This window comes from Myotis myotis, unplaced genomic scaffold (genome assembly GCF_014108235.1).
Source record: "Myotis myotis isolate mMyoMyo1 unplaced genomic scaffold, mMyoMyo1.p scaffold_m19_p_6, whole genome shotgun sequence".
Lineage (NCBI taxonomy): Eukaryota > Metazoa > Chordata > Mammalia > Chiroptera > Vespertilionidae > Myotis > Myotis myotis.
This window is the reverse complement of record NW_023416368.1, coordinates 57,994,604-58,021,347: the sequence shown is the minus strand read 5'-3', so window position 1 is coordinate 58,021,347 and position 26,744 is coordinate 57,994,604. Positions and strand designations below refer to the sequence as shown.

General features: G+C 46.8%; 1 protein-coding gene across 10 annotated transcripts in view; it reads right to left on the bottom strand.

The window, feature by feature from the left end:
* Positions 1-944: 944 nt before the first annotated feature.
* The window catches only part of FHDC1 (FH2 domain containing 1), a 41,312-nt gene continuing 15,512 nt past the window's right edge, over positions 945-26,744 (bottom strand). For 8 of the 10 annotated variants that reach the window (XM_036315704.1, XM_036315697.1, XM_036315699.1 and 5 more), the window contains 10 exons: positions 24,932-24,993; positions 24,178-24,280; positions 18,531-18,616; positions 18,344-18,444; positions 16,279-16,349; positions 16,077-16,184; positions 13,854-13,924; positions 10,979-11,096; positions 7,444-7,608; positions 945-5,516 (listed from right to left, as the gene is read on the bottom strand). In XM_036315704.1, the coding sequence (XP_036171597.1) occupies positions 3,378-5,516; positions 7,444-7,608; positions 10,979-11,096; positions 13,854-13,924; positions 16,077-16,184; positions 16,279-16,349; positions 18,344-18,444; positions 18,531-18,616; positions 24,178-24,280; positions 24,932-24,966 (2,997 nt within the window). In that variant the 5' untranslated portion in view covers positions 24,967-24,993 and the 3' untranslated portion in view covers positions 945-3,377. The remainder of the gene's footprint in view (positions 5,517-7,443; positions 7,609-10,978; positions 11,097-13,853; positions 13,925-16,076; positions 16,185-16,278; positions 16,350-18,343; positions 18,445-18,530; positions 18,617-24,177; positions 24,281-24,931; positions 24,994-26,744) is intronic. The other 2 variants (XM_036315706.1, XM_036315705.1) reach the window with 1 other exon arrangement.

Sequence of the window (26,744 nt, the reverse complement as noted above, 5' to 3'; positions counted from 1 at the left end):
AAATATATATATATATATATATATATAGTTTGTTTGTTTGTTTAAAAAGAGAGCTCTACCAAACTATTCCAGAGCCTCTCACCATAATACATAAACATTCAGAATCTGGAACGAACCATTAGGAAACTGTGGTCCCTTTGAACTCAACACCTATCTTCAGGAGGAGGACTGCACCACAGGGTCCTCCCGTAAGGAAAGTCCTAAAATAAGAGGGTAAAAAGAAAACTGCTTGAGACCCACTGGGAAAAGAAAAGGCTCTAACAGGCAAAGCCAGGTTCTAAATGTCACCGGGCAAGCAGCAACTCACAAGGACGTCATCTACGCTCTCACCCACGGGTGCCTGACCCAAGGCTATTCCTTTAACCATTTCCAGAAAAAGCAAGAGAGTAGCCAGGCCTAATACCTGATAGGAAACCCCAAGGTATGAGGTGGGTCTCACAGATGCCCCCCCCTCCCCACCTTTCCTTTCAAAGAAGCATCAACCCTGCATTTGAAATAAAACCTCACCTTCCTCCCTCTCTGCTCATTCCTGAGGCCGCTCAGAAGTGAGCTGTGATTTCCCAATAGTGTCCTGAGCCAAAGCACACGAGGACACACAGCAGCAGATCCAGACTTGCCGGCCCCATGGAGATTACACAAAACTTGGCCCCAAACGTGGAATAATGTGAGCATGTACGAGGTGCTGAACATTCCACCGATGGCCTGCCTGTCAGCTGCATGCCTGCTTTCCCACAGGCCTGGCGCAAGGCCCTCAGTTAAACGCAGGTTCTCTGCTAATAAGGAGACACACCAACAGCCTACTTTTGGCTCTTGAACCTTCTGAGAACAAGACTTGTATTCCAACCCTCTCCTACCTCCTGCATCCTGCCTTCCTCTCCTGCCAGGGTTTCTCTCTCACACATACACACATACACACACACACACACACCAAGGAAAGAACACAATCCCATAAACAGGAACTTTATTTAAGTACGTGTTACGTAAAAGAACATATAAATGGACCTTTAAATACATCTTAATTGTTCATCTTAAACAATTTCATATAGAAACTTATTTACACTTCTCCATTATATACTTAAATTATTTTGTCCAAGCTTACTACCGATAAAAGGTAATAGAATGATCACCTGCTCGTACAGATGCAAACACAGAAGTTGTCCACAGGGCTAAGTAAATTAAAACACCACTTCTCAGGAAAGTGGCTGAGTGGGTTTCAAAGCGACGACTCATTCTGGAGGTGTTTTGAGCAGGCCTTTGCAGGAGGCCTCTGCTGAAGAGATGCGGGGGGTTGGTTCTAAGAAGCTGATCCCAGGGCAGAGCTGGTCCCTGGGTGTTTATGACTCCGACTGCTGTAGCTAGAAGGACCCCTGGAGACCATCATGGAGGCCATGCCCCCACTGCTGCAGACTGGGAAGCAGAGGCTTAGGGACAGGGAGTGGCTTGCCCAAGGTACTAGTATCAGCGATGGAACAGGGAGGGACTCGATCCCTGGTCCCTAGAGTCTCACCAGGAGTCCTGACCCCCTCTCTATCCACAAATCCACAAATTTTTGACCTCTTTCATCCATGTCCCATCCACCCATGGGCCCTATGTTTTGACCGCTGTGGTCTGCATGGTTAAATAAATGATTTCTCCGGCTTTTTGAGATGGTGAGAAACAATTCAGGATTCCCATTAACCATCTCTGCGGAGCCCCGGAAATACCTACTCAGGGCTATTTCCGTAAGAGGTTTTGTGGTCAGGTGCCTAACTTCTTCTACCATAAAGTTTACCCCTTCAACTTAGCGGACTCATCGAAGTCAAGTTTCCAATTAATTTGGTTGGGAGGCAAAACTGTACGGGAGGGAGATTGTAACACATCTTATCTGCCTAAATCCGTCTACCACTGTTGGATCTGAAATGAGGTTTCACTAATAAGTGACCAAAAATGGGGGGGGGGGTGCAATTTTTAAAAAATAAAAAAGTTTCAAGAATTCCCCTATTTCCCAAGTAGTCTCAGAGGGAACTAGTGAAGTGGGAACCGGGTAGAAAAAAGTGTCCCCCCACCCACACCTTTCCTCTGCACGAAGGCCTTTATTCCAAATTGTCCCTGATGATACAAATTCTTCTAACAGTTATTTTCTTTTTAGTCTGATTTTAAAAACTTGATTTGGTTTTTCTCAGGATTTCAAAACCACTATACCAAAGAATAGACGTCAACATTTGTAAGTATTACTGTTGAGAGAGAGAGGAGAGAGAGAGAGAGAGAGAGAGAGAGAGAGAGAGAGAGAGAAGGAGGAATGGAGAGGGGGAGAGAGAGGGGGTGGGAGGAAGGGAGGGAGAAAGAGAGAGAGAGAGAGAGAGAGAGAGAGAGAGAGAGAGAGAGAGAGAGAGAGACACGCCAGGTTTCAGGTCACATGAGCAAAGGAGGCTGGGAGCAAAGAGAAGACGGAGAAGAAAGACTGGGAGACAGAAAGGTTTTTCCTCCCCTGTAACCAGAGCGAACACAAGTCGTAGCAGCCGTTACTCAGTCGTACAACAGAAACACAAATGCGAAGACGTGGGATGGGAGAGGTGTGATCTGCTGAGCAGCCCCATGACGTTCCATGAAAATATGGCACTTCTACACCCTGAAAGATGCAGCATTCTCCCAGGGGCTGCCTGCCACCCGTCCGCAGGGAAGCGCTCCCGGCAGCCACAGGCCCCCAAAACGCACGTCCCGCTGCCCACGGTGCCCACACGGAGCCACAGGAGCACCGGTCTCCACCCACCAGGCTCACTTTCCCTCCTGCTCACACGCAAACCCTCATCCCAAGTCAGGCAGGGAGAGGTGAGCCAGGAAGAGTCTCACGGACTCGGTGCAACCACAGGACGCCCAGGGCTCATGGCGAAGCCGAGCTGCCAGCAATGGTCGGTGTGCAGGCAGGTGGAACCCCGAGACCAAGGACACAGGAAGATGAAAACATCTTCATACAAAGCAGTTTTTCTTCTGTCTTTTTTTCCCATTCACTCTGCAAAAGGAACCAACTAAAACACTGAATTTTTATATTGAAAAATAAGCCTCTGATTTCTAAAAACTGGCCAGAATTCCTTGTTTACTTGTTGCGTACGAATGCCATCTCACACGCCCGAGTCTGTTTTTGGCGTAGAGGTGCCTGTGCACACTTTGGGGGTGTGTGCGGGAGGTGCTGGTCCAGGACGGGGGTGCATGGGAACTCGACGGCAGGAGTCGGCGCTGCAGGTGGCAGCCCACAGGCCTCCCAGAGGGTACCTTCAGCGACAGGAGCACTAGCAGGTGGCACCGGCGATTCCCTTGATGTAGAAGAGTCACTCGGCGTTGGCCTTTCACAGCAGTCAGTCCGCATGACGTGCCAGGAGGTGAGGGGGGACAGGCACCCGTCACTTCCATAAGGGGTGGAGGATTTTCCCCAGTGTGGTCCGGCCGGAGTCTTTCTGCCTGAAGGAGGTCCTTTCCCCCGTCCCCCTGCCCTTCAGAGAGGCCTCCGTGTTGGCACCGGGCCCCTCTGCTGGCTCAGGACACTTTTTGGGGGCCCGGGAGCTGTTGGCCCGCCGCAGGGTGCCGCTGTCCTTGGGGACCGCATCCTCAGAGCCACCCTTCATCCTCAGCTGCCGGTGGGAGACGGTCCGCGTGAGGCCAGGGGCCTTGGTCACCGGGAGAGAATCTGTTTTCATGAACCGAGATGAGGAGGCTACTGTGTTTCGGGCAAAGCCTGGGACCTGGGACGGGACACGGGGGACGCTGGGGGTTGGTGGAGGCGGCTTGGGCTCTTCTCCCGGGCTCTGGGGGTCCTGGGAATTGGAGCGGCAGATCTTATTTTCCTCGGGTTTCTGTCTGGGGACGTTCCGGAGGGGCTTGGCGCTGGGCTTCTTGAGGGAGCCCCTGGGCTGCAGGGCGGGCTCCTTGCCCGGCCGGGTGCCGCAGGAGCCGACCCTCCCTCGCAGCGGCCTCTGCTCCTGCTCCTCGGTCACCTCGGCGACCACCCCGGGCCCCTTCGAGGACCTCTTGGGTGACGTGTCCGAGGTGTCCTTCACAGAGTTCCGGCGTGACCACGGCTCCTGGGTGCCGCTGGGCGGCTCCCGAGGCGGCTGCTTCCAGCCGGAGGAGCCCCTGCTGGCCCTCGAGATGGGCACGACCTTGCGCATGCTCTCGCTCTCCGAGGAGGTCAAGGTCCGCACGGGCTTGGGCGCCGTCCCCTGGCCTCGCGGGGGAGCCCCAGGCTTGGGGGCTCCCTGGGACGCCTCCTTGAGGGAGTTTCTCTTTGGTGTGGTCACTTCCTTCCCTTTGGAGGACCTGTCTCTGGAAAGGCCACCCCTGCAGCTGGGCCCAGTCTTTGCAGAAGCAGGAGCAGGGGTCTCCCCAGGGGGGCTGGAGAGAGGGTTGGAGGACACCTGGCTGCCATCCGCCTCCCCTGCCCCAGAGGACACAGAGCCATCCCCTTGGCCGGCCTCCCCCAGCTCCCCACCCCCAGACCTGGCATTGGTTTCCTCTGAGCAGTCCAAGGTCAGCGAGCAGTCAGTGGTATCCGAGAAGTAGAACAGAGGCCCAGCGTCTTTGTTCTCAGGGTTGATGCTGGGCTCGTCAGGGGCCACGCCGTCACCCTGCAGGGCGGCGCTGAGACTCTCCTGGGCACTGAGACTCTCCTGGGCACTGAGACTCTCCTGGGCGCTGAGACTCTCCTGGGCACCTGTACCCACAGGCATCAGGCTACCGTTGCCAGCATCAATGCCAGCATCAATGCCAGCACCAGTGTCAGCTCCGAGGGGTTGCAGGCTCCCATTCCCCGGAGACGCCAGCTCCCCTGGACTGACATTGGTCAGGCTCCACTGGGGCGTCTCCTCTGGGTCCTTGGGACCCTGGACGTCGAACTGGGCCAGCCCGGTCACCAGCTCGTGCTCCTTAATTCCCAGAGCCAGTGGCGAGAGTGGAGGGGACCAGGGAGATGCCAGGCCCACAGGCTCGCTGTTCCTCTTCTGGAGCATGCTGAGCCCGCTACGCCGAGTTCGGAGCAAAACTGGAGCAGAGTCTTCCATCTGGGGCGCGAGGAGCTGGCCACAGGAAGCCGAGGGTGGGTCGGGGGCTCCCTCCTGGCCTGCAGAGGCCTGAGGTCTGTGTGTGCGGCCAGAGCCCTGGTCCCTCAGCTCCCCAGACTCCCTCCAGGCCGACGCGGGCCGGGCCTGCCGAGGGCTGCTCCGGGGCAAGCTGTTGAACTTGTTGGCCTCCTCAGGGCTGCCCACGGAGTTCTCCAGGAAGGTCAGCAGCTCCCGGTCAGCGGAGGCGCCCAGGGAGAGGCGGGAGCGGCGGGTGTTGGGGCGTCGGCAGGAGGGGCTGATGGGCCTGCGGCGCAGGAAGGGGGGCAGGTCCTCCGCACCCTTCTTGCCCAGCTGCTCCACGTCATTCTCACTGCTGCTCCGGCCGAATCCCACCAGCTCCCCGGTCGCCCAGGAATGCCGCTTCTGCTCCAGCTCCTGCAGCCGCCGCAGCTGCCTCAGCTCCTGTACCTCCCGGTTGTGGTTGTCCTGAACGAGGAGTGGAGAGAAGCCCAAAGATGCATCAGACACCTGGGACCCCTGTGCCATTCCAGAGCCACCTACCCTGAGACCCCAGTGAGACACACATGGTGGAGGAGAGACTGGGCCACGGGCATCAAGGGGAGACTGTGCGTTTGCCCTTGTGTGGGGGGGCTGGGTTCTTCCAGAGCTACGTGGGGGTGACCAGAGGAGACACTACTTCTGGCCCCAAAAGTCTGTCTAAGGTTGTCATCAGATGCCTGGGCCTAACTTCCAGCTTTCTGGTCAAGGCACTGACCCCGCAGTGTGGGCTGTGACTCCACTTATACCTGTGACCTCAACTCCAAGGAAAGCCCATGTGGTCCTTGCATGGGTACACACACACACACACACACACACACACACACACACACTCACTGCTGTGCAGCACATTCTACCTAGTGGGGGTATGGATGCATAACTGATGTACACCCAAGATATTACGAGAGGCTTTTCAAATCTCTGTTCTCTGGCTGCTCCCTGGTAGAAAAAAAAACCACACACACAAAAACAAACAAACACCAGAAATGCCAGGGTGGCTTGGTCCCTTGTGCCCCATGCCCTTCCCACAACCAGAGAGAAGGATTTGCCTTACAAATCCTCCACCTTCCACCCTGCTCCGAGTGGCCAGTCCTCTGGGACAGGACAAATGCATACAACCAAGCACACTTTACTGCCTGGCTGTGCACTTTGAATGTACTCCTGTCATGGAAATATGTGGAAATCACCACCCAAATCTGTTATCGGTAGCACATTTTACTTGAAGGTCCATTTCTGCAAACGGACATTCCTGTCCAAGTGTCTGTGAGGCTCTGGCTCCAGCTGGCTGCCAGTGCCGGGGGAGGGGCCAGCTCTTGCTCTCGGGGCAGCTGGGCTGAGAGCATCACACAGGTGGCCCCGAGAGCCTATAGGATTCCAACTGGGAGTGAGGGCCTCAGCAAGAGCCAATCTGGCACCTACCACCCACCACCGCTTCCCCTGCTGAGCTCACTGCTGGGACAAGGGAGCGTAAGCGTGGCCAGAGGCTGAGCCTCCTTCGTTTAGCTGGACAGAGGACGGAGGGACCGAGAAATCAAGGAACTCTGGTCTATTCACTTCTGGCTGGAGAGAAACTGGACCAGCCCCTCAAAGAAACTCAGCTACGGGCAAATCTGCTTTTGAAATATAGAGGAAGAGATGGTGTACATGTATTAGGTTTCTCAGCACCACCAGAAAGGAAGGGAGGTGAGGTGCTTTGTTTTTCATTGAAATGAAAGTTTTATTTACAAAGCCAAGCAACCCAGAGTTTTCTGGCTTCTGCAATGAGCTCAGAGATGACTGGAATTGATGGCTGGAGGGTAAGGTGGACTCAGACAGCAGAGCACCTTCCCTAGATATCTGAGCATTTCCAAGTCGGCCCTGGCCAAGGACAGACTGGTTCCCGTGGCACCAACCCCTGGCGACGGCCATGGGGCTGGAAACAGTGACAGAGGGCTCTATGGTCAGCCCACTGCGACCAAGGTCTCCTGGCAAAGGATATGTTCTCCTGGGGAGGGGCTGAGAAAGACTTTCAGGATCTTTGAAGATACTTTTCAATATGGTGACGGCCATCATAAATAAATCTTACTAACAAAATGCTTTCAGGGCATTCAAGTAGGTAATGTTCTGAGCCTCAGAGCTGCAGATGTTGGCACCTACCACCCACCACCGCTGTCCCCACATGCTGGGCACCTGATGATACGGAAGCGTTTGGGCCTGGGGTGGCAGAACCACTTCCTCCTCATCCTGACCGAGAGGCTGGCGCCCGACCTTCCTGAACCCCCATAAAAGCTCAACCATCTCCTTGCCATGGGCAGAGAGCTGGCTGGGTCTGGAAGAAGAAAAATAAAAATCCGAACAGAGATGCCATCTGCCGTACCTTAACCGCTTTGCTGAATTTGGTGCAAAAGTCTCGAAATATCTGAAGGCACTCATCCAGTTTCATGGTTTCTTTGTCTTCGCAGAAAAAATCTATGAGGGTGTGGGCCTCGTCCTGGAGCTCCCGTTTCCAGTGTTCTAGTTCGGTCAGCTTTTCTACAGCAAACTGCGGGCAGACAGACAAGCACACGCTGAGGCAAGCAGTCGGCGGGCAGGCTGGTGCCCAGGGGAGGGGTGCTCCCGGGTTCAGTTTCAGGTCTCGGAAAAGGGAAGGCTTATTGCGAGTCCAATGTGCTCAGAGCCAAAAGGACAATAATTCAACCCAAACAAAACCTTCGGGGAAGCAAGGTGAGCTCCTGGGTGAGGCCTAGGAGCAACAGAAGAGATGGAAGGGCCTTCACCTGTAGAATGTCACCAATGAAACATTCACCTTCAATGTCACTGAAAAAGTGACATAGGTGTACACTTGATTTTATTAATATTTATATAAATACCAATATTCATATTCTGTATGTTCTTCCTTCTCTTAAAACTGGGTGTTATACTGGCCAGGTTTACTTTAGGGTCCTAGAAGTCACTGTCCTATTGATGAGTTGCCCTGTTGGCAGGGAAGTTAAACTTAATTCCAAATGAGCCATGTCAGGGTCAGGGTCACCCCCTAAGACTGAAGCCCTCGTGCCTTGACCAAGGTCCCAGCAAGGGCTTCCTAGCCAGGGGTGCTCATCTATATCAGCTGGGGTGCTGGGTCTACAGTCCATGCCACTGAGTAGCTGTGGGGTGGACCCAGCCTGCATATCTTATGAAAACTTCCCCAGGAAATGGTGATAGGTAGCCACGGTTAAGAATTTCTGCCTGTACAAATCCACCCTCTTTACTTCTCCATGGTCTCCAAATTCTTCTAGGACAAAGTCTCCAGGGTCCCTACAGGTTCAGGCTACTGCCTCAACCAAGAAGTGGGAGGGAAAGAAGCTTGCTTCCCTCCAATGAACTCCAACCCTTTCAGGAAGGGATCTGCTGGGGCCAAGGGGCACAGCCACACTCCCTGACGCGGCTCAGGGACAACAAAGGTTGAGCTGAAATGAGGAAGCAGAGTGCTCCGAGGAGCCAGCCCCCTGGGCACTGAGTACGGGGACCACGTGAAGCCTCATGCAGCTTTCTTTCCCACTGGGTTATAAGGCTTATATGAAGAAGGGACTTATGGAGTTATTACTTTATGAAATCACGCGTATCATGCTTTCATAAAGACGTAGTTGGAGACTTCTTCGCGTGGGGGACAGGCCTGGGAAATGGTGAAGACACAGGCTGCCCTCCCGTGAGGAGTGGAAGCCCTGCTTGGACCTGCTTGGAGCTACGGAACCTAGAGACAAGTTCTGAGAAGATGCGTCCCCTCTCACTCACTCCAACACACTCTCCCCCTGAAAAGCCCTCTTCCTACACCAAACACACTCAAGAGGATGCAGGGAACCAAAACTATTTAGGAGACCAAATACCAGAGAAAGTAACCATCTGCGCCAGCAGCCCAAGGCAGTGTGTGCACTCACGGTGTATTTTTCTCTATGGAGAGAAGGGTATTAACGAAAGGATATACCCCTGCCTGTCATTCTTCTACAGAAGGGAAGATGGATTCCAGCCAAGAACAGCTCAACTGCAGTTAAACAGGACTCTTGACAAGAATCTACACAGGCATTTACTGCACCTCATAGGCCGCATCCTTGGAGTGTGAGGGGACTGAGAGGACTCGGGGAAGGAATGACACCAGTGCACCGCAGTCACCCTCAGGACCTGGGAAAGTGAAATAGTCCAAATATGGGTCTGACAAGTCACCACGCTCAGAGTCATTACTTCCTGAACCCTGCCCACATGATCAGGGCCGGGAACAAAAGAGTCCAAAGCCACACTGGCAAAACGTGAATGACAACAGGTTAGCAGTGTAGCAAACTCCACTTTCCATCTCTAACTTGTCTGCTCTGGAGCCAAGTTCCAAACCAGTTTACTTGGTGTTTCACACCCAAAGGGTCAAAAGTCCCAAAGAGATCTGCAAAACGGTGGTCCTGTCATTTTTTTCTGCTCCAAAATCTCCAGCGACTCCCCACGGCTTAGAGCACAAAAGGCCAGAGTTTTCAGACTGGCATTCCAAGCCCTTGCTGGCCTGACCCTAACCTACCCTCAAAAATTGTACCCCCCTCTTTAAAGAAATTGAATTTTAAAAAAATAAATAAATAGCTGGGTGGAACATTTTTATTTACAGAGCTAAAAATGACTGCCAGGAAGAAGCGTTTAGAGTTAAAACAAGTTTGCCTTAAGACAGAGGTGCAGTTAAGAAAGAGCTGCTTTTCATGGAAGACCTTTCTGTCCGGCTATTTGGCATACGACACTAATGTTTAATATAAGAACTGAGGAACGAGGCAACCGGAACTCTCATGTCCTGCACGTGGGCCTTCTCCTTGACTTACGGGATTGGCTCCCGTTGTCTGAATGTGCTCCCTGCTGAGCGTTTTCCTACCCACTGGTAGGTGTCTCTGTGCTGCTGTTTGCTTTGTTCTTACACTTTGAGAAAAATCTGTGTACTTGTACGGGGAAAATCAGAGCCTGCTTATATTTCAAAGAAAGCACAGAACCCGTGTTTAATAATAAAAAAATAAAATCCCAACCGAGCCAAACAAAACCAACTGTTTGCAGATGGGAGCTGAGGCGCATCATATTTGCAGCTTCATTACGCGCACACGGGTAACGGCTTCGCTTGGAACAAGCCTCCGGAGCACAGTGTCCCTTCCCGGTGCCAAGGGCAGCCCGGGCACCTGGATTCCACCTCGCAAATCTAAGGCACTGACATTTAAGGCAGCACACCGCTTCCCTGAAGGTTGGGAGCATGAAAAGGTGCCACGCTTTCCTTTTAATGAGGACGATAAACGAAGGATGTCAGACTGTGTGATGAGTGAGTCACAGTGAGCTGTCACAAACAGGTCCACTCTGCTGTTTTCTGTTGTTATTCCGAGCAGCTCCTGACACACCCTGTTTGGGCTGATGGATTTCGGGTGGTGATAGGCACAGCGACCGTGTTCTCCTGCTCTTAACATAAAACATGCCAAAACGCAGCCTGTGCCTTTAGTAAACACAAGCGAAGGGACAACACTCCAGGTTCTCAGGTTATCTTTACGATTTCTGTGGAACTTCGCGGTTCTGTTACGCACCCATTTGACTGGGAGTCGGGAACCCCAAAACCACGACTTACAACCGCAACTTGATTGCCAGGGTAAGTGAGCACCCTCACCTGATACCATTTCACATCGAGCAGTGACACACGGCGGCCCGCTCCCTAACAATTAGCTGAGGCAGTTTAGGCCACATTCAGTATCTTCTGCTCAAAAACAATCCAGCCAGGAATGGGCACTGAACTAAGACGCTCCCTTTACTGACTGGGGGGAAATATGAATGGGAACCTGCTGCTTCCCTGAACACGCCCATGCACACGCACCCCGCCCCGGGGAGCTGCTGAACGACGAAATGAGAGGCACTGACTTGCTTCACCCACAGACCTGAAGGAACTCTTCCATCTGCTGACGGAGCTCATCATCCCGCCGGATGTTTTCCTTCAGCGACCGCGTCCTGACAGACAGCGAGTGCAGCTCTGCCTCCGTGTTATCCAGAGACAACCTGGGAGAAGAAAGGGGACAGCGGGCAGTTGGCAACGGGGAAGCCATGTGTCACGTGGGTACATCAACCCAGTCTAACTGCTGGTCAATCTTAGAAACAGAAGGGCAGACACACCTGAAGCTAATACAAAACACTGAATGTAAAGGAAAAAAGCAACACAAATTGACTATCACATATCAGTTCGAACGCAGAAGCAGTTGTAAGGGTCCAACTATTAAGTGAAGACATTAAAGAAATTTGTAAAAAAGCAAACAAACCAAATAGAAGGGGAGGGAGCCACTGCGAATAATTAACCTACCCCTGTATTTAGAGTTTCCTCCTATATTTTTTACTTATTTATTACTTAATTTTTATCATTGACACTCTTACAGATGTCCCCATCTCCCCCACCTCCACCCCGGTTTTGCCCACCTCCACCCAGTCCCCCCCCTCACCCCCTTTTGGCCATCATCACAATGTTGTCTGTGTCTATGGGTTGTGCATACATGTTCTTTAGCTAATCCCTTCACCTTTCATCCAATCCCCCCACTCCCCTGCCCTCTGACAGCTGTCGGTCTGCATATGTTGTTGCTTATGTTGTTTTTTGAAGAGGAGATTCTTTCCTAAAGACACACACTGGCTCAAAGAAAACAGGCTGTAATATACGTAACTGTTCTTGCTGGTGAGATAACCAAAACCATGGGGCTTGTCTGAACACCTTTATGCAATAAGCATTGGAAAACTAAAAGCTAGCAGGACTCAGATGCATTTTCCTCTGGCCACTAAACACAAACACAGAAGTTCTAACTCATGAATAGCAAGGCAGTGTGTGCTGATAATCCTGACATTAAGGGTAATACGGAGCTACTGAGCGGACATCATGTGGCTGGCCACTGACAGACAGGGAAAGCGCTCTATTTTACAGAAAACTAACAATCATGCAAAGGCTTTTGTTATTTACTGTAGACCAAATCCAGATCGGTAGGGCAGAAATGATGTTTTTGTCACCTGGTAAAGTAAACACAGACGACCCTTAAAATCAATTAGCAAATTCATATAGTAGGATGCTTTCATGCTGCCATTGTCAGTTTTGGTTTTTTTGTGTGTGTGTGTGTTTTTTTTTTTTTTTACAATAAAGTCTTCTGCCTTCAATGGTCATCTATGATCTGTTTGTACTTCATCTTCCACTTCAAATAAACAGACCTTACTGAATAAGTTTTTTCTAAGACAATAGCTAGCTAAACTTCCCCATCTAACTCTGAAATATCTGTTTAAAACTGTACTGGTTGCCCTAGCTGGGTGGCTCAATTGGTTGGAGTGTCATCCCATACACCAAAAGGCTATGGGTTCAATTCCTGGTCAGGGCACATCCCTAGGTTGTGAGTTCGATCCCTAGTCAGGGCACATATGGGAGGTAACTGAACAGTGTTTCTCTCTCTCAATCCCTTCCTCTCTCTAAAATCCATTAAAAGAACAATAACATATCCTTGGGTAAAGATTAAAATAAAAAAAGTAATGGTTATTTCTCTGTTTCTCTCTTAGTAACATTTCTATACCAGTCGGAGGAATAAATATTCCCATACAGATTCCTTCAAGTAATTCAAAACGAAAACAGTTTACATCTTATAAGAAAGATGCTCATTCTTTTGGGGGAATAATCTGGCGATCTGTAAACATGAACTACGAACTGTTCACACTTTGGACTGACTGATCATCCCACTTTGGGAAAGATGTCATCTGTGGCTAGATGTTCACAGTCATCACAGAGACACTGGCCAACGACAGGGCTTGGCCTGCAGAGCTGTGGTTCATGTGCTTATGCATGTGGTTTGCATCCTAACTGGATATAGTCACTCAGATAATGAGTCTATGCAATAAAGACTATTGCAAATAAATCCGTGAATGAGGCGGATGAAGGGGTGGGCTGAAGCCAGATTACAAGAGGTGACGTGGGTATAGGCATCTCTTCCCAACTGTGCTTTAGTAACACCACGTTGGTAGCTTGAAATCAGCCGTGATAGTAGTATTTACACCATGGAAATCGACAAATAATACAAATCAGACCTTTTTTCTCCCCTAAAAAGCTAGTTTTTGAACATTTACTGCTTTGATGCCGGGATGTGTACTGTAAATTTGAAAACACAGAACTGGAGCTAGCATGTAGACACAGATCAGAGCTACATTAAAACACATGACTACATTAGGAACAGAAGCAAATTAAAGTGTTAGACATGGAGCTCCATGCTTGGTAGATACTGTCTCTGTAAAGCCGTGACTAATTTAAGACAAAATCCTTTCACAGCCCTTGGTATGGTTCCAACTTCTAATGTAATAGAAAATAAATGTACCATGTTAGATTCTACCACGAAAACAGTGATGGATGGCCCTGCCAGTGTGACTGACAATATACCAGCTCCCAAGGTAATAGGCTGTGTTGTTTGAACTCTATCTTTTGGGTGTGGAGGGAGTTGAAGTTCTTAATCCCTGTTTTTTTTACACAGATGATATTCATTAGAAGAGATGGCAATAGGTCTTTTTTAGATTAAAAAACTAAGGATTAATTTTTCAAAACCCCCAAATTCCAAAGGTGTACACACACACACACACACCTCTGTAAGCAAATGAAAAGAAGGTCTGAAAGTTCAACAAGACAAAACTTTTAAAAGTTCACACTTGAATCCAGAAGTTATAAAACAGTCATCAGTTTTCATAAGAAGGCAGTTGAAAAAACACACAACCTTAAATCTTCACAATTCACTTTCAGTCTTTCTTGCTTACCTAGCAGCCTCCTGAACATGATGTAATTTTTCAGAAAAGTTTAGAAGAATGGCATCGTTCTTTTGGGCTTCCTGAAACAAAACCAGAATTTGGTCTCACTATAAAGATGGAACTGGAAGGAAATCATTTGCCCAGGCTTAAAGGAACCTTAAAATCACTGTTCCCGTTTTTCACCCTTGATGCAGTCAAAGCCATTCACTGAGACAGTAGCTCCGATGTTCCTAGCAAGATCTACCAGAATGCCAGGACTCTCACCATACATTTAACTTCCTGAGCAACTGATGCTGACATGAAACATAAGTAATGTGCCTGAAAACTCAGGGGAAGGAGGTGGTGCCTTAGCAGGGCCCATCATCTCTCAGAGAATCCAACATCTCCTGTTTAAATACCACCCATACCTGTGAGTGTGCCTTTGAATGACCGAGATACCTTCAGCAGTTAAACCAGTTTGCAACCTAAGTTTAATCAGAAGGTGCCCAAGCCATGGAGACTCTGGATTCTTCACCTGTTCACAGAGTACGAGGAAGACATGTATAAAGGGACCAATGAACAACTCCGGAAACTTCCCCACATGGCAGGGACGCAGGACACACCTGGATACACGGATCTAAAAGGACTGCCAGAGAGTCCCTCCCAGCAAGACACCTGGGAGGAGGAACCTATTTTCTGGTTTAACGTCCTGCAAATTAGCTTTTATATTAGTCCTAAGGTCAGCACGGCCTCCACCTTCGGAAGACTATAGTAATAATTGAGAGCTTACTATATGGAATTACCTCTGTGAGCCCTCACAGTTACCTGGTTTTGAGGTATCACTGTTTCCATCACTGGATGAAGAGATCCAGGGTCTTAGGTTTAAATAACTAAGTGGTTGGGCATCCACCTATGAACCAGAAGGTGACGGTTCAATTCCTGGTCACAGGCCTGGGTTGCAGGCTCAATCCCCAGTGTGGGGTGTGCAGGAGGCAGCTAATCAATGGTTCTCTCTCATCACTGATGTCTCTCTCTCTCTCTCTCTCTCTCTCTCTCTCTCTCTCTCTCTCTCTCTCCCTTCCTCTCCGAAGTCAATAAAAATATATTTTTAAAAAATAATAAATGACTTGTCTGAGGGATTACAGCTCATAAATGACAAATCAAACTCTTTCAGTTCTGCCAACTCTCTCAGTTCTGCCCCGTCTGAAGCTCACACTTGAAATAATCACATGACAGCTTCCTCCCCAGGCTAAAGCTACATCGCTGTATTTGCTGTCAAAACAACAAGGCCTTGCAATGAAGGAAAGACAAACCGGAACAATTCGTTACTTGAGATAATGTAACAACAAAGAGATAATTGTGCTGGGCTGATTTTTCACTTTGTAACTAGTTCCTTTGGCATCACATAGACCCAGTCAAAAATGGAAGTGATGGCTCAGTTGGTTGGAGCGTCCTCCCATGCACCCGGGGGTTCGATTCCCGGTCAGGGCACATGCCCAGGTTGCAGGTTCAATCCCCGGTCAGGGTGTGTGCAGGAGGCAACCAATCGATGTTTCTCCCTCACATCCAGTGTTTCTCTTTCTCCCTTCCTCTCTCTAAGTCAATATTTTTAAAAATGGAAGAGATGGGCAGGGTTCTGAGTCTAATCCTTGGGCTCACGGCAAGGCACGCTAACCCACACTTCACAAAGGAAAAAGATGGAAGTGATCTTTGTAATTGCTCTGATTCTCTCACGGTTTACACATAACTGGTCAAAAATCTAGTCAGTTCAACATTAGAAATGTTTCAACATCCATCCCTGTGGCCGTCACTCTGATTCTCAACTCTTCCAAACAATGAATTCATGCCAACTGCCACCAAGAGGTACCCCTCGTTCTAGCTCTTGCTCCACTCCAACCCATCCTCCACACTTTCCTCACAACAAAACAAAAAGCCATTATGCACACACACCTCAGTTGGCTCCCCACTGCTAAAGCAAGCAATCCACATTTCTCAGCTTTAGGATCCAAATCCTTCATTATCTGTCTTCATCAACCCTTCGCCTCACTCCCCAGACCCCTGCCCTCCCCTCCAGTCCGAGGACCGTGGGCGCAGCTCAGCTCACGTACTTGCAGACAGTGCTTCCGCACAGAGAACCTTCTTGGGACCCACCATGCCCTTTCCTGAATCTGACGCCACCTTAGACCTGGGAAAACCATCACAGCCAGCATGGGGATCCACCACATTCTCTCTCCATAACAACCACTTCCATACCTGTGCAACAAAGTGCAGAAGGTTCATCCCAGGTTTGTTTGCTTTGGTGTCTGCCAATTTGAGCAAAGACGACAGCTTAAATCCTACTGCATTGCCGGCATACCCTCCCTAAAGAAGACAAATCAAAAGAAAAAAACCATATGTTTAGACAGATCAATACAGTTAGAAATACAACGTTTTAATTTTTTTGTATTTTACTTACTGCATTCATGATATTTCCTGCCTGTAGCACCAAGTGTAATATGGAATGCAGCTCCTCACATGACATCAGCTCTGTCAAGAAGAACACACACAGTGACTTAGAGAAGCCTCCAGCTGAAATGTAGAAGAGACAGCTACCAGCTACCACATCCAAGTTCAAGGGTGTTGGGAGCAAGCTCTGACCCTGAACTTCATACGAAGGCTCTGAAAGTAAAGAAAGCAGCACATCCTATGGTGGATCTGATGCAGCATTTGCCACTGGCAATCCATATCCTGGTGGTGAACTGGGAATCAAATATCAGTAATACTTACACATCATAAAACAGTTCAATTATGAACTTATCCCTGTGTTACAGGGATACCTTTTCCCGGCAATGTTTCTTTTTTTCATTGATATCCACCAGCCTTTGAGACTATATTGATGAAATGTGAAAATAGCGAGCAACATTTTGCTTAGTCAATGAGCTGTGAGGAGATAGAAAGTAAACAAGCTGGTATGACATGTAAATAAGGTGCAAAGCATCAACCCTTAGGGGCCAGGCACCCAGAGACTCCTCGTATTTTATTCAAAACTAGACATTTCACTTGGATTGGCCTAAGGACTTAAAAAGGAACTTATCATTGGAATATACTGGTAAACTAGCTCTTTAATCACAGGATCTATTGTACACGCACCTACAGAAAAAAAACACTATTCAAAATTGTTGATGTATTTGGAAGGCTAAAAAAATTTGATGATTAAAATGACAGTGTACCCAAAGAGTAAAATGTCACCTATGGTATTTTTAAGTTAATATTCCCCATTAAGTCTGGTATTACTTTCCAAAAATTACAGCTGGATCACTGCCTACATTGTGTTATCGAAGGAGGCCAGTTTTTGAAGGGTAACCAGATAAGAAACGTTTGTGCCGTGCCCACAAATTTGCCTGCTTAATACGAAAACATGTTCTCCCATCTCTCTTCGAACAGGAGCAGCAACCCTGTTAGAGTTGCTGCAACAGCCTTGGTATAGGGAAAAATTTTAAAAGAACTCTAGGTTGAAAGAAGAAAAAAATCTTCGTTCTTAATCTCCTCTCTAAATGAAGAAACTATGATGGGCTGAAGAGCAAAACATTATTTCAAGCCCAGGTCAGAGCAACTAAACAGGAAAACCAAACAGGAATAAACAGTTCTGCACGATAATGAAATCCAGAAAATGAGCAAGAAGGAGTCAGAGGCGCTGATGGTGCTGGAAGATGTGAGGGTCAGGGAGGGCACGAGACTGCCTGAGAGGAGGAGGCAAACGCAAATGGGCTGGGCCTGCAATCCCAGGGTCAACCAAGGCCAAAGCCAAGCTCCCACCCATATGGAATGAGACATCAGGGCAGCTCTGAGGAGTCTATCCAAGCTGGGTAAGCAAGAATGTAGCAAGCTGTTCAAAGACATGGACGTGGGCCACTGGCCCCTCTCAAAATAGTTAGCCAACCAGTGGTTGGAGTCTGGAGGGGAGGCAGTGGGGGCAGAGACACCCTGACGAAAGAGCCCGCATGGACATTCATTCCTGGGAGGAGTCAGGAGGAAAGGGGTGGGGGTGGGGGTCTGCTTCCGGAAAGCAGGGTCCTAGACACCAACAGAGGCCAGAGAATGGGAGGAGAGATGGGCTGGGCTGGCCCAGGGCTTGCGCACCTTCTGATTAAACTCAGTTTGCAAACTGGTTTAACAACTGAAGGTATCTCAGTCATTTAAAGGCACACACACCACCGACACACAGCAAGCAAACCTACAAGAGGAACAAGAGTGAGCTGCAAGTAGCGAGGCTGACTCCGAAGCGTGAGATGAAAGAAAGCTTCTCTTACGGGAGGATAATGTGCTGATTAAGTAATCAATTGATTAGTCAATTAATTAACTATGGGGGAAGTAACTGTAGATAAACCTTCAATGCCATCCCTGGTCACACCGATTTCCCTTTTTAGGGTGTATCAGAAATGGGACTTTGCATTTCTAATTTCAACCGAATCATTTTTTACAATAAACTGCTACCCAAATAAATAAAAACTAATTATACGAAGGATCATGCATTTACTCACCTTGTATAGCCATTCTTAGAATTCTTATATCCGTGTACAGAGAAGAGCAAGAAGGTAAAAACTCCTTCTTTAGCACCATGGCTTCAATCCGAAGCGAATAGCTGAAAAGGAAAAAGTCAAACTGTAGTTCTGAGGTCACACGTTTAAAAACCTTCCTCTGTAAAGAACAATGATCAGTGGTCCTTACTTTGGCACCTGAATTAAGCAGTGCAGAAAGGAGTCTGCCAGGGACAGCTTGGACACATCACCATTAAATGTTTTTAATTTCTTTATCTAAAAGACAAATGGGAAAAGGGGGTAGAGAAAAACATGACTTGTGATGAAAATGTAACATGATTTTAAATTGCATCCTAGAATCCCTGCAAGCAAATAGAATTTCGGTGCTACCTTCAAACTAGTAAAAGCGGAGACCTGAGAAAAGACAGAAAGGGAAGTCATCACATCTACCACTTTGTCTTTTTGAAAGCAGAAAGACCAAACAAACAACACAAATTAGAAAGAGAGGAGCCGGGTCACTTCGGTGGGTGTAAACAATCCCATGCAAGCCAGAAAGCTGAAATCCTCAGGAAGGTTACCAAAAGGAGACTGAAAAGGGGCCGTCCTGAGGGTGAAATGTTTCTCCAAGTTATAACCTGGGAGGGAGATCACTGCTTGGGAGAAGAAAAAAGAGATGGAGTATTCCTTATAATACAGTCCTTAAGTCATAGGTGAAAACAGTCTTATTACTTTTGAGTCTTTTGGATGTCACATACTCAGACTGGGTAAGGTCTAAGGCAGATCTTTCTGTGGTCAAGTCCCCTTCACATATATTCACTTTATAGGAAGGGACTATTGTATGTTAGGTGAGTCCACTCTTACTCTCCAGCAGAAAGAAATAAAGGAAAATGGCTTAACAGAAAGATCAATGTTAAGACATCCCTCTATGAAAGAATCAGGTAATAAAAGCAAATGCACAATGGGATCCCGTATATATATATATGATTATATTTTCTTCTGCTGCTTATTTTTATTTTCTAAATTGTCTACAATGAACATGCATTTTCTTGTAAAAAATTAAACTATGCCCAGCCGGCAGGGCTCAGTGGTTGAGCATTGACCAACCTATGAACCAGGAGGTCATGGTTCAATTCCTGGTCAGGGCACATGCCCAGTTTGCGAGCTCGATCCCCAGTGTGGGGCATGGGGGAGCGAGCGGATCAATGATTCTCTCTCATCATTGATGTTTCTATCTCTCTCTCTCTCTCCTTTTCCCTCTTAGAAATTAATTAAAAAAAACTTTTTTTAAATTAAGCTGGAAGTTATTAAACACACAAATATTCTTTCAAATGTAGGCGAGAACTAAAAGTTCGGACATAGGAATGTAGCCAAAAAACTTGGCAAGTGCGGATGGAGGGGAAAAGGAAGTTCCCCTCTACACCAGAGAGTGAGTCATGCTTTCCCCACACAGAAAACTGGACCAATCTGATGGCAACAGCCCTTCTCCATCCACTGGGTCTTCCAACAGAAACACTTGACGGTAAGTGGGCCTTCAGACATAGGTAGCCCATCTTTGCAGCTAATGGCAGCCAGGGAGCATGCACCACTTTTTATTAGTCTTCATAAAGCTTTCTCTCTTCCACCTCCTGGATTATGTTGACTGCCCATAAACATAACGATTCTTAAGCCTCTTTAAAAATTAGGGAATGATGTGCAAAAACACAGAGGGAGTATTTGCAAAGATCCACAAACTGAAATACTTACACCAATTCCCTGAAGATACACAATGTGACAGTGTAGATGAACATCCTAGAATTGAGTCTGGTCCTTAAGACCACATCTTTTTCTTGCAACGGACAGAAAAATGGCCATTTATAGAATGGCACTATTTCCCCTACCTTTAGGGCCCCAACGTGATTTTTACAATTTTTTGGCCTTACTAAACAAAAGGGCAGATGGAATCTCTGATTTAGCTAAGCCCAAATCAGAGGTTTGTTTCTGAGCTGAGAAAGCTATGGTAAGAATTCTGATCCCTTCCGAACTGGTCTCACAATTCACTATATATGGGCAGGGCAGAGCGAGACCTCATATGCAGCACGTGCAAATAACAGCAGTTTTCTGTCCAAAGCCTAAGAACAGGTCATGCTAAGTCATCTCGGTCGATATTTCTATTAGACATGTGCTAAACTGTAACTGAACAAAGACTAATCTCCTTCACTTATGTAACGAGCTAACAATGTTTAGATTTCAAGAGAATGGTGATGAAAAGATAGTATTTGATTTAAATGCCCTGTATACAGTTCTTAACTCCATTCCAAAACGGGATTTATGTTCATTAAGCGGGATTACGGTACCTTCACAGTGGCAGGGAGGTAAGAAAAAGAGAGGTGAACCAACCCTATAATTATTATGCATTCTCATCACCATCAAAAAGCATTTATCAAACATCGTTAGGCACGATGCTGTTGGCTGAGCCAAGTGACTCTCATTATGACCCGGCTACACAGTGCTGTCCTCATAGCAAACAGAATGCTCCTTGAGACTCGCACATTCCCAGGGGCAGGCCTCCTTCATCCCGTCTAATTCCACTCCCATGGCCTTAAAAGAGCAGGATTTCCCACCCACAGACCAACAGGAGATTCTGGAGCTCCCCCACTGGCACTTCCCTCCCAGGGGCAGAGGAAACAAATGAGGTGAAATGAGGTGATAAAGTGTCGGAGGAGGCCTTTCCATCTGCGCCCAGAGAGGACAGAGCATTTCTATCACCTTCCAGTCCTACATCCCCAACACTGAGGCCATGACAGGGTCCCCGCCCCAGCCGAGGGAGGGCCTTGCCAGCTGGGTGGGGGTCCTTCCCCGGACCACCTGGCTCCTCCTCCAGCCTCCTCTCAGGGCACAGGGATACCTGACAGAGAGCACAACCCCCCAGTTCTCTCACTTCCAGGTCTACCTTCTTCCTCTGCAAGTTTTAACCACGTGTTTCAGGCAAGATGAACAAACATGCCAGACAAAAGATTTGTGGCAAAAGGGCAGAGGAATCCTGAACACAAATTAACCTTGGGTTGGCTTGTCAGCTGAGAATGCAGAGGAGAAAAGAGCTCTTTCCGTTCATATTTTTCCGCCCGCTGATAAGATCGCGGTGTTATTTGGGTGACACTCACACCAGTACTGTGTGACAGCACAGGTGATGAAAAGGCTGGGAGGCCTCTGAGAAACTTCTGAGAACCTCTGCCCTTCCTTCCTTCCTTCCTTCCTCCAAGTGCAGCCCAAGGAACTGCTCTGGGGTCAGACCAATCAGAGTTCAAGTCCACTTCCTCCAAGGCCTGTCCATCATGTGGCACTGAACTCGTTCTATCCAACCCATGTGAGCCCCAGTTTCTCACTTGTAAAATGAGGACTATCTTACATCGCTGTGAGGATTAAGTGAAAAAGATGATACACTAAATCATTGCAACAATGATTTACTGACTGTCTATGTGCCGGACACTGGGCCACGCACTTGAAATGCAGGATCTCGCTTGGTTGAATGCTGCCCTGTCCAGTGCCTGGGACACAGTGGCACTCAACAAACATGGAGTCCCTTCTTGTGCTAAAAATGAGCACAGAACGTTATGCCACAGGCTCAGCAACATGCGGTTACTCGTACACTTACGCACTGATCAGCATATTTCTGCCACATTCCTAAACCTCTCTCACTTGGCCCTGTCTCCTCCTTGGCCTCATCTCCATCCTCCACCCTCCTCCAAAGACTCTAGGGCTGGCCCTGGGTCTGGGTGGTGCCAGAGGCCACACAGCTCTCACAACTAAAGCTAATCTGACCTTGCAGCGGGCATGGGTCATGGGGTGGCTTTGGCTTTCACTGGGCCTCCCTCTGCCAGCACAGATCCCCCGGAGTGCGTTAGGGAGGGATGCCAAGTGACACCCAGCAGGACTGTCAGGGTGTTCCTGCTGAAGGAAGCTCCCAGTTGAGTTTGGAGGGTGTGGTGAGCTGAAGCCAAGAGTCAGTAATGTAAACAAGGAGGAGAGTGACCAAGCTGGTCAGATATTCAGACGGAGGATGGCCCTGCAGCAGGAGGGTGGTGGGAGAAACAGCTGGGCCTGGCTCAGGGGCTGGGAAGGCAGGACTTCACAGCCAGGCCAGAGGTTAGCTAACAGTCTGAGGGTGAGAGAGCGCCTGGGGCCTCAGGGAAGCCTTGGGTGGGTTTTATTCATCTGGCCCTTAACTTTCCTCCCTGTCAATTATATCCCACACACAACTCAAAAAACCAGCTTTTTAAAACATGAGCAGTGTGACAGCTAAGTTGCTTCTTTGAAAAATCCCTTAGTCTTCCACAGCCTTTGCATTCCTGAATCACCTTTGATTTTTAAATTAGAAGATATTAAGAAAGCCGTATGTAATCTCCCACATCTTCGTGGCATGAAGACAGCAGCCTCCCTCATGCCTGACTTCTGTTTAGTGAGAAATTTAGGGCTTTTCAGAGCACTTTCACTTGTGCAATCAAATCTGACCCTCGCTTAAAAACGGTCAAGATCAGTTAGGAGTGGGTACCAGAGCAGTGCTGAGGAGGAGTCATGAAAAAAGCCCAAGCAGGATTAAGATATTGAGAAAAACTAAATCTTCTTTAAAATCCAAATTAATTCAACCATCTTCATCCTCATTTTAAAATTTGGGAACTCCCATTTTCCACAGAAAAGAAAAATTAGAGTGTTCAGCAAACAAGGTCTGGGTAAGTGATGATTTAATCTTCCTTTTTCTCAATATTTTAAGACCCTTTTATTAACATTAATAAATCCTATTAATTAATCTTGGCTAAGATAAATTATTCTTAACTTTAAACAGAAAACCCAGGATAGGGAGAGGCTGAGATTATTAGATGTATCTAGAATGTCTAGTTACTCAATAAAATTCTCGATTTGGCATTGTGAGTTTATCACTGATGTAAAAAGTATAAATACGTTTATCTTATTGTTATTAATGGTACTAAAGTCAAGTTCCACCTATGCTGTGTGGGAAGGGGAGTAGGATGGGAGAGGGAGGAACTGCAGTATGTGTAAGAGGGTAACATTCCTTTTACTTTATAAGACTATTATTCAAATGTTTACAAGCATAGATATTCATGTATTTCTTTTAGGTTTTTTTCAAAGGTCACTTCTTCAGAAATAAAAGACAATATTAAAATTTTGGGAGGTTTTACAAAATTATTTTTCTGTTTTCTTTTCTATCAAGCTCCTAACCATTCAAAAAGTCAGTGAATTCAGTCCCAAAAAAAAAAAATCAATAACTTTATATTGCAGTACTACATTGCTATCACAGCAATCTCCAACTTTCCGTCAATTATGTAGACAACGTTCATTAACAATTTACCTACCTTCCCAAATTTTAGAGCATCTTTATCCTAAAGTGGCTTACTTGGTCTTTACTTTTTTTTTAAGTATACACATTATAAAACAATCCACGTACACCCTAGGCAAAGATCATCCGCCAGATGATGGGAAATGGAATTAAAATGTACTGAGCTTCCATGTGCCAAGTACCATGTCAGACGCATAACTACCGTTTCATTATCTTCACTGTCCAATGAGGTAGCATCATAGCCTCCATTTACAGGTGAGAAAACTAAAGTTCATGGGCGTTAGGAAAGTTGCCCAAGTTTCTCAATTAAGGGTAGAGCTCCAATTTAAACCTAGGTTCTCTAACCCCAGAACCCATGCTCTTTCCACTGGATCACTTAATTTTATGTGAGAAAACGAATTCTGGGTAGGAGAGTTCCCTTCCCATGTGATTTTTGACATTCCTACCAATATTAAGCTTTTATCATCACTCCTAACATCTAAAACTCACACGGCAAATTCCTTACCTCCTCTGACTCTGGCAACAGTTTAAGAAATTCTCGCAATGTCTCTGCTCCATAATGCTCGCTCTTTCCTTGATGAATATCTTCTACAATGGACTGAGGAGACCTTGAAAAGACAATTAATCAGATTCCATTTCACGTTTGCTCGCGTGCCAAAGAAACACAAGCCCGTGGAAATTAAAACAAATCACCTCCACCCTCCTTTCCATCCCGCCTTCTTCCCAGTCTAAAAGGCAGTTGTGTGTCAGTGATCACCACAGACCCACCGCCAGGAAAAGTGGAGATCCTGAAACACTACTCAGAGGCCACTTCACCCACAACCCTCCCCCCCACCCCCACCCCAGGCATCCCAAAAAAGTCAGAGTGGCAACGACCACTGGAGTCTCCCTTTGGGAGAAGAAAACCATCCCCTTCGGTCTCATGAAACTCCAGTAGAGCCCTCGCCTTTGCACCCTGGACTTCACCACTGTTTGACTCACCAGCCCAACCTCCACTCAAGGGGCAACACTGCAGATGAATTTATAAACTCCCTGATATACCACGCTTGTATGGCATCCTGGGGTAATTCTCCCTATTTCAAGCCACTAGATTGGGTTTTCATGAGGAAAACAGCATAAAGTGCTGGACTCATCAAAGCCATGTGCCTGAGAAGGATTTGAAGGCCTGGGGCATGATTTTCCCTCATGTTAGAATCTGAATTTCAGCTCACACCCACAGACTCTGATGCTCAAGTTTCAACTATATGCAAAAATCTTACTTCTTAAATTGCTTAAGAAATATCCCAATGTTCATGCTCCGTTTTGCATCCAAGATAGTTATCTGTAAAAAAATAGAGACACATAAGATCATTCAAGTACAAATAATAACAGTTGGAGGAATGAAGAGAATGAAAACCTATTAAAAATAATTCCAATTTATAAGAGGATAATTCCCAGTGTGTAAATCTTGTGATTAATTGATATACCTAATATAGTTTTACATATAGTAAAATGTTATCATCTCCCCAAACTTTCTACAATATGTTTCCTTTATTGTAATAATTACACATGATATTATATAATTCTTAATAAATTATATATTTTTAAAGTTAGCAGCTCCCTTTTAAAATAATATAATCCACATTTAAAAGCCTTAACTTGGAAAAAATGTCTTAGTATAGCAAGAATCACATGAGATTTGAACTGAGAAAGTAAAAAATAACTCTGAAGTGATTTCAGAGTGAGTCCCAACTCTGATTTAGGGATAGAAAAAAATATTTAATAAAATTCTCAATTTTTTTCTAAAAGAGAAATTTCTTTTCATTGAAAAAGAATATATATGTTCAACAGCCCTTTTAGGAGGAGGTAAGAAAGTGCCCTACATTTTATTTACTCATAATTTACAAAGGAAAACTCTTGTGATGTATTTCACCAAGTCAAAGACATATTATTATTTTTTTGGCATTTTAACATCTCTGGAATCATCTTTAATTTAATGAAATATGTTGGCTATTCCAATGTACCATCAAAACCCAGATTTTGGCTGCAATAGGCTTTAGTTGTTCAAAATGAATAATTTGGAAGAGTTTTATCAGATTACAAATTAGAACTTTTTTTGGTGGGGGATAAAATAACGAAGCCATTTCTTTCTCTGGAAGTAAATGTCCAGAATGTGTGGAGGAAAGAGAACCTTAAAACTGCTGCATTTTTCCCCATTTGTTTTTTTGGTAAAGGAGACTCGCTAAAATAGGAATGTTGTTATAATGCTCTTCCTTTCCAAATGTATATGATTCATTGTGAACAAAAGAGAATTGGGTTTCAAATTAAATTCCTGATCTCTGGGCCTGCTTCTAAGTGTATAGGAAACAGCAAGACTAACAAGAATGTTAACCAGTTAATGGCACTTCCTGGCTATAAGGTTAAATTTTTACAAGAGTATGGTTGCCTTCATTTCAACACTAATCTTCAACAATCACATTATTTACTATCCTAGGGGTTTATTTCATGTTAACACAATCACCTGCCAACCATAAAATAAACTCCCAAGTTAAAAGGGCCAGCTCCTTATTGGAATCCTACCCTGGGGTTGCAGTTCAAGTTCAGGGTGAAGGGGGGGGGGGGGGGCGGGGGGGAAGGGAAGGAAGAAAGAGTGGCGAGAAAAAAAAACCAAAAACCTGTCAAAGTTATCACCCTTTAAGGAGGAAGGCTCATACCCGAATGATATTATGACAAACAACTATGTGTTTATTATAATTCATAAATTAACAAGTAAGAACATGTATATTGATTGATATCCAAAATACTTTCTCTGTACTCACTTCCACCCAGAATGGGGAAATACCTTTTTTTATTTCTCTCATTAAATTACCACCTCCTGCTATATTTAACCCGTGATGGTGGCACCCTCCTGGGTCCCCAATGCCCCAAATCCACCCTCATCATCTTCACCCTTCAGTCCTCTGGGACTCTGCACACTTGGCTGAGATCCCGCAGCTACTGTTGCTGAAAAGGTGATGGAGACATTAGTCTTATTCCTCCCATTTACCATATAAGGAAACAGAGCCTCGGAGATGTCATTTTTATAACTTCCCC